This window comes from Chrysochloris asiatica, unplaced genomic scaffold, assembly GCF_000296735.1.
Source record: "Chrysochloris asiatica unplaced genomic scaffold, ChrAsi1.0 scaffold00084, whole genome shotgun sequence".
NCBI lineage: Eukaryota > Metazoa > Chordata > Mammalia > Afrosoricida > Chrysochloridae > Chrysochloris > Chrysochloris asiatica.
The window spans coordinates 9,239,675-9,248,042 of record NW_006408602.1 but is presented as its reverse complement, the minus strand read 5'-3'; the positions used below and the strand labels follow the sequence as shown (position 1 = coordinate 9,248,042).

Below are 8,368 nucleotides of genomic sequence, written 5' to 3'. Positions count from 1 at the left end.
AAATATATATAAAACAATATATATTTGACCTTTGAATTTCAGTCAAAACTATTGTCTTAGTTTTCTAACAAAAAGACATTTATTATCTTGCAGTTTAGGAGCCTAGAAGTTCAAATTCAGAGCACCATCTGTAGGGTATTGCTTTCTCTCTCTGTTGACTCTGTTCTTCAATGTTTATCAGGAAAAAAAAGAAAATGTTCCTAACATTATCAGTATCGTAAGGCTGTCAATATTCTGAGATGTGGTTCGATTACTTTTAAATACATTAGTAATATATTAATAAATATTAATAAACTGTACATACCACCTGATTTTTAATATTAGATATACCTTATGACTTGCACAATGCATTTCTTCAGAAATGACATTGGCGGAACAGTAGCTGACTTTCTCAAAGCCAACAAAACAGGATGTTGTTCAACACTTGAACCATGTGGTGAAGCTGGAAGAAAACGTCCAATATACTGCTCAGTAACACTGCTAAGCAATTGATTCAAATAGGTATTTGGATTTTGAGACTGACAACATATGATACACATGCCCTACAAGAGAACAAAAAAACACAAGGAAATAAATATTAAAAGGGAGAGTTTTTAAAAATAAACAATATCTAAGAAGCTTACCAACATAGTCTCCAGCATTCATATCCATGTCAGAATTTATAAGTTATCTCAATCAACATATATCTCAATCAACAAGGATACTTCATCAATGGATAGGAAAATGCTTATATGAATCTAAGGGAGTGCTGAGCTTGGGTAATATACAAATGTTATGGAATCTAACCAAGCATTCATTCCCAGAGGATGGGAGCAGGAGTGAGTACATATATAGCAAGAAAACAAAGCACACTTCCTTTTTCCTTCATATCCAGAAATCTTGTTTATCACATTTGTAAATTATACATACATGTGTAATTATAACATTAAAAAATATATTTTTAAAAGTTAGCTTTTTAGATAGAATACTGGTTACTTTGTCTGAATAAGAAGACTACATAATGTATGCCAACATAATATATGTTAAGAAATGTGATGATTAAAAAAAAATAACAAAGGGAGAAAAAGAATACAATAATTTATTCAGAAGTTTTTATATGCCAGTCACTAGGTCATGTACTTTTTATTAATTATTTCAACTTCTAAAAAAATCCCATCAAGTTCATACTATTGCATGACCATTTTACAGCTGGAGAAACTGAGGATTAGAGGATCTAAGAGCTTCCTCAATGTCACTCAAAGTCACAGTGTTTTCTTGCATGACTACATATTTAATTTCTCCTGCTTATATTCCATTATGGTATTTAACATTTAAATGATTAAATGCCTTGAAAAAAAAAATGTTTTTCAACCAATATTGCTAAAATCCCATATTCTTAAATACATATAATTATTTATATTTTGGTACTTTGTGATTCACAGTTATCCCAGAGAAATAATTAACATGGTTTGTTACCCATCCATTTTAAATATCTCCCCAAAAGAAAATTTGAAAGTTTACTTTTAATGAAAAGTAGTATAAAGCTTGCAACACTAGCAATAAAGACAGCAAAACTTCAGGGGGGGAATAATAATGGATTCCTGCCTCCCTAAATCTATTTCTTTTTTTGCTGTTTAGAAATAGCACATTAAATCAATGAAAGATGACATAATTAATGGATACTTTCGGAAAATTCTCAAGAGGAAAGTTGGTTACCTTGAAGAAACTAAAGATATAGCTACAAATCAATTCTGCCAATAGGATCATTCATCCAATTTTTTAAAGTACTGTTTTTGAAGTCTATAAGAATTCCTACTAAATGGGTTGTATGAGCTTACCAGGGTCACGTGGAACAAACACTTCAGAATTTCCTATTGCCCACAATACCCGCCCCTCCAGACATCCCGCTCTTTAGGATTATTAGCCCTGGCTATGCTGGGCATGCCTCCCTCTTCATCTTTCTGAAAATAGACATATTAAACTTGATTTTAAAGGCTACTGTTGTTGTGTGACGTTGAATTGGTTCCCATTCAAAACAACCCTGTATAGGGTTTCCAAGAGCAGCTGGTGGGTTTGAACTGTCAACTTTGTGGTTCTCAGTCCAGTGTTTATCTTATAGCGCCACACCAAGGCTCTTTAAGGTAGCTAGGAATACAAAATTCAAGTGTGAATTTCTCAAAAAAATCTTCAAATTCTGCTGAAAAAAAAATAAATGCATTTGTGAATGAGACTACTCACTACCTTATCAAAATCCATTCTTCCTCAGCTTCCCTTGCTGAATCTCAAGTTGTTACTAAGTGCCGCAGAGTTGAGTCTAACTCATAGCAACCCTGCACAGGGTTTGAGGAGCATCTGGTGTGTATGAACCACCAACTTTGCAATTAGCAGCCCAGTGCTTACCCTATAGTGCCACACCAGGTTTCTAAACCTCAAGTTAGAAAGTACGTAGCTTCAGTATCATACACTAATGAATAAAAAAAAAAGTACATCTCCAGCTTCCTTCTTTCTGTCTATTAGATGTAGTTACCTAGGTATTCTATACCACCTCAAAGTGTTCAAGCATCAATTCTTACTTTCATGTCTGTACCTCTAGAAATTTTCATTTCCATTTGTAGTACTACTAAAAGCAAAAAACCTATCGTGGTCAAGTAAGATTCAACTCTTAGTGACCCTGAGGGATCTCGCTGAACAGTCCCACAGAGTTTTCAAGACTGTCAATCTTTGCAGAAGCAGACCTGATAGCTCTTTCTCTTGTCAGTGGTTGGTGGGTTCATACTACCAAATTTTCAGTTGGCAGCCAAGCGCTTTACCAACAAGCTACCAAGTTCCCTATCTACATGTCAACTACTCTGACATCTACGAAGTGTTTCATGTCTTTCTGTTCCTCCAGAATACTCACCCAGCTAGTACTTTTGTTTAGAACTCCTGAACCTGCTGAAATCTGCTCTAAGTTATAGCAATGACTTATCTACTATCCTCCAGGTCTCCAATCTATCTCCGTATAACTACATTAGATATTGTTGCCAGAATCATCTAAGATGTAATTGTAACTAGGCCACTCAAACCTTGCTAAAATCCAACGATGTAAAAGTGTATGTCTAACACAGAGTAGACAGGGATAGGCAACTTGGACCTTGGCTACCCAAAATGGGGGGTGGGGGGCTACAAAGGCAATAAGTGACTGGCTTACAAGCTTTCAAGAGGGAACCTAGATCCAGAGGGCTTGGAGGAAGGTAGAATCCCCAGTGAGTAGTATTCAATCTGACTAGGCGGGGCTGATGCAATGAAATGCAGATGGATCTCTTACGATACAATAGTGAATAATTGTTATCAGGACTGACTGTGAGGGTTGGAAATGTAAAGGTAGACGTTTTATAGCAAGGAGGGGAGTGATTAACTTTTCAGTCTAGGAGCGGAGGTCCCTAGGACCATCAAGGGAGAAGAGCAGAGAGCGGGACCCTACCCAGAGAAGCAGTGATGCCTGAAATGGAGCCAGAGATGATGAGCAGCTGGAGACTTTAGATCCAGAGAGGGAGAGCGACTGTGTGCTGAAGATCTAGGGGGTACGGGGGAAGGATTGCAACCATGACAATGAGACGATATACGATAGAATGAATGTAAAACTAATGTTCTCCCATGTAAACTATCACATAACTCACAATAAAACATTTTTGAAAAAAAAAAAATGTGTATGTCTAAACTTCTTAGCGTGGCATATAAAGTCCTCCATCATGTGGCTACTCCCAAATGATTCTCTACCTAACACTTGAAGGGTTTGGTTCTCTTCAGGGTGCCATCTTTTCTTAAAGCTCATACATGCCCTTACATGTGCTGTTCCCCGTGAAAGGATTTCCCTATCAACTCCTAACCACCCTGCTGTTTTAAACCTAATACCGTCTGGTATCATCTCTCACATGTTCTTGATGCTCTTCTTCCCAATCAGACTGCAGACAGCTGAGTCCTCTAAGACAAACAGCACACCATTATAAATGTCTGTGATAGTTGGACTGTAAGCTCCTTCAGGGCAGAAAGTCTGCCTTTTTAATCTTGTTTTCAAACACAAAAGAATTTAAAGTTTGTTCAGTGGATGTGCCTTTTGAAATTACAACGTAGTATTAAAATCTTCTTTAGTAAACTATGTTTTAAGGCAAATTTTCAATTAAAATATTTGCTTTTAAGTGGCCACATTTACAATACCTGAAGATACAAAGGAAGACTCTTCTGAACTGCAGTCAGCATAGCTGCAGGTAGCTCCTTCTCTTGCTGTAACACCGTATGTGGTAGCAGCAAACAATCTATGATCCGGAATAGTAATTTTTGGGCTTTGGAGGTAGCAAAGATCTGTGCCCATGATTTAACGAGAATTCCTACCAGAAGAAAGGCAGATGAGAAGTCATGGTTACCTTCTATCCAGAAAATTTCATTATTAAACTATATAATTAAAATATAACATTAAAGTAGTCAGGGCCTAGTTGAAGTAGGCAGTAGGAAGAAAGATATAACAGGAGTCAAAAGATCTATGCTAAGTCACCTGTATCACTACACAGTTGAATTTATATTTCTCTCAGAGGTGACTAAGAAAAACATAAATTTCCTGACAACTGTATACACACACACACACCGAGAGAGAGAGAGAAATTGAGAGAGAGACACAGAGTGAGAGAGAGAAAAAGAGAGAGAAAGAGAGAGAAATTGAGAGAGAGACACAAAGTGAGTCCTGGTGTGGCGCTGTAGGATCTGGACTGCTAACCACAAGGTTGGCAGTTCAAACCCACCAGCTGTTCCTTGGAAACCCTATACAGTATGAGTTAGAACTAACTCAACATCAATAAACAATAATAATATATATATATATATATATATATATATCACTTTGTTGCTGTTATGTGCTGTTGAGTCAGTTCCAACTTACAGCAACCCTGTACAGGGTTTCTAAGGAGTGGCTGGTGGGTTTTAACTGGCAACTTTGCAGTTCAAACGGAGTTTGTGGTCCAGTGCTTACCTACAGTGCCATACCAGGACTCTTAAAGGCTGCTAGGATACGCACACATACAAAGTATTCATCTTAACTATAAAACGATATACTCATACAGTAATATATTTATGCATTATGTGAATGTATGGATTGTTGAAATTAATCAGGTTTCCCTTTTTGCTTTGGGTACTAGGAAGCTCAGAAGCAACTAATTACCCCTAAGTTTCGTATCGAATCTTTCAAGTTGTTGCTGTCAATTTGATCCATTATAGATCTTAAAAGAGCATAATGCTCAAAACAAAAATTTTTTACTAGTTAAGCTCATCTATTGTTTGGTCTTAAGGAAGACTTCAGGGTTCTGGTTTAAGATACATAGACTATTCCAGGGCATTAAATTTTGGGGGTCCACCTAGCCTTCACGGATCCCAAAATTCTGGAATCTAAGAGAATCTGAAATTATGCAATTTTTCCTTTTTTTAATCAGAATTCTTTTATAACATCTTTGATGAAGACATTCAGTAATGGTAGCCGGGCACCATCCAGGTCTGGCCTCATGTCAGAGGAAGTAAAAACTGTATGCTGTATGTTGGATAGCCACTTACAAGATTTTAAGACCCTAGACACTATGCAACAAACCAGGAGGTAGAACAGAAGGACTAAATACATTACTAGGCCAAGTTTATGGGACGTCCTATAAAACTATGACCATACACCTCCAAGACTAGGAACCAAATCACATGGAGTTTTTGATTGGTTGTATATAAGTAGTCTCAACAGCTACTCTTTTTTATTGGTCACTGTTGTCATCATAGCATTTTCAGTGGTTGATTTTTTAGAAGTAGATTGCCAGGTCTTTCTTCCCAGGTACCTTTGGGTAGACCTGAATGCCAACTTTTCAGTTAGCAGCCAAGCATATTGACCATTTGCACCACCCAGAACTGCATATATAAATAAAATTAGTTTGAATTTTGATTCTAGAATAGAAAAATTTTTATTTTTACTTGGAATATATTATGGCTTCCTTGATTCTAGCAGTTTGCCAGCTGTCACATTTGATATCACTAAAGCATAATAAATGAATGGACTTTATTTAATAAAGTAATTAAAAGCAGGTATATAATTCCCATTAGCCTTTGTTATTGCTACTGAGGTTTCCTTTCCTGAAAAACTAATTCAAAAGATCACTGAATTAACTACTATAACCACTTATCCAAAAAACTCAGTGGTACATCTACTGCATAAACTTTTATATTTTATTCTATTGTAAAAAGCAAAAAAAAAAGATACAAATCTAAGTCATTTCTACACAACAAAAAGTTGACAATTGAAACTCTGAAAGAAAACAAAAATATGCTTACATAAGAGTATATTGATGTTTAGAAAAACCCAACCCATAATCACTTCCAAGAACAACAAACAGCAACATTAATCTTCTGTTGTAAAAGGAAATACAATAATCAATCATAAAGAAACACAATGTTCACTTAGCAATGTTTTAAATAATGCTGTCTTGCTCTCATTTTTCCAGTAGGTAGAAAACTTAAGTATGACAGCAATGTAAGAAGAACTCACTTTCTAACTAATATTAATAAACTTGTAAGAGGAAATGCCATCACCACTGACATTTGAAATGATTCATATCACTCTCAGGTGTCACACAGGTATTACTTATAAAGAGAACTACCAAACTCAAAATGCATCATTTATCCTTGTATTTCATCTGGTACAATGGTTAAAACCCTTTGCCGAAGACCTTAAGTTTTATGAGTTCATTCATAGGAGGCAGTGATACATTTATTTTACTGCCATATGAAACCCTGATTTTTAAGGTTTCAATACAGAATATTTGTGTGTGTGTATTAAAAATGCAAACAGGAAATATGAACACAGGGAATTTTCTAAGTAAAAAAGTTGGGAGATGAAAATACAGTTGCTTTGCAGAACAATAGTCTTTTTTCCTGATCATAAATAAACATTTTATATCTTAACTGATAACTGAAAAGTGCATAAACAGATCATGGACTTTTCCCATGAACTTTCAAATCCCTTCATATTGCGCCTTGAAAGTGGGGGAGGAATTGGGATTATATATTTTTAAAGTGTATATACACTTAGAAATCAACTTTTCTCATTTAGGAATGTTAAAACTAAATTATGTATGCTTGTTGTTAAGTGCCATCAAGTTAGTTCTAACTCATAAAGACCCTGTATAGGGTTTCTAAGAAGTGACCAGTGGGTTTAAACCACTATCCTTGTGGTTAACAGTCCAATGCTTATCCTACAGCACACCAGTACTCTTTACGTAAGCTAGGTCAACAACGTTGGAGCTCTTTAATCTATTTACCCTAGTCTCCAGTCCAGTGTCTGACATATTACTCAGTAAATGTTTTGCTCAAAATACAACACGAGGATGGGAAGAAAAAGTTAAGATATGGCTACTACCATGAATTAGTTTAAAACTGATTGGAGTCATGCCAGGCACATAAATAATTTTAAGAAATAACTGAAAACTGTCATAAGAGAAACACAGAAGAAGTACAATGAGGGATGATCCAGTCTACTTGGGAATGCAGGAAAGGTGGAGCATCGAGGCTAGTCACTGGCAGATCATGGCTAGAATTTTAATTACAAAAACAAAAGCAGAAGAATGGCACAGGAGAGAAGAGCAGATCCAAAAGGAAAAGTACAGAAACAGAAAACTACAGGATATGGAAAATGAGAAAACCAGAAACATGATATAAAGAGAAGAAAAGCTGAGGAAATTAATGATGGATTACCCCTGCCTTCTCAAAAATCACTGAGGTACATTTAAGACCTCAAAGTGTGATTTTCTCAACAGAGTTTTCAGCATTCCACTGTCAGTACCGCAACATTGCAAGCAAACAGCAGGTGTATGTGCAGATAGGAATTATCAGGGCAAATAAGGCAGAAAGTTCCAGTGGTCACTCTCTCGTCCTCAACTGAACAAGAAACCTCAAACCTAACACATTTTTAAACCAGTTTTGACTTTCAAGGATTTTGATTGTTCTATTCTATTTGTTCTGAATCTTTTATATGAAGGCAGTCACTTACCTGTTGCTAATTTCTAATAAGTAAATGGTAGCGCAGTGGTTACGAATCGGGCTGTGAACCACAAGGTCAGCAGTTCGAAACTACCAGCTGTTCAGCTTTCTGCTCCTGTAAAGATTTACAGCCTCGGAAACCCTGTACAGGGTCGCTATGAGTCAAAACCGACTCCACGACACTTAACAACAACAACAACAATTCTATTTGTTCTAAATCTTTTATATGAAGGCAGTCACTTACCTGTTGCTAATTTCTAATAAGTAAATGGGCAATATTCTAGCAGTACACCTACTCCTCACTTACCAACTATCTCATTATCTGATCTTGAATTTATGATAACAGTCCTAT

At 36.1% G+C, this 8,368-nt stretch overlaps 1 protein-coding gene across 1 annotated transcript in view; it reads right to left on the bottom strand.

Moving 5' to 3' along the window:
• MMS22L (MMS22-like, DNA repair protein) overlaps positions 1-8,368 on the bottom strand; it is a 160,362-nt gene that overhangs the window by 15,980 nt on the left and 136,014 nt on the right. The window contains exons 19-20 of the mRNA XM_006865862.1: positions 4,177-4,346; positions 331-542 (exon numbers count right to left, since the gene is read on the bottom strand). Coding sequence (XP_006865924.1) covers positions 331-542; positions 4,177-4,346 — 382 coding nt within the window. The remainder of the gene's footprint in view (positions 1-330; positions 543-4,176; positions 4,347-8,368) is intronic.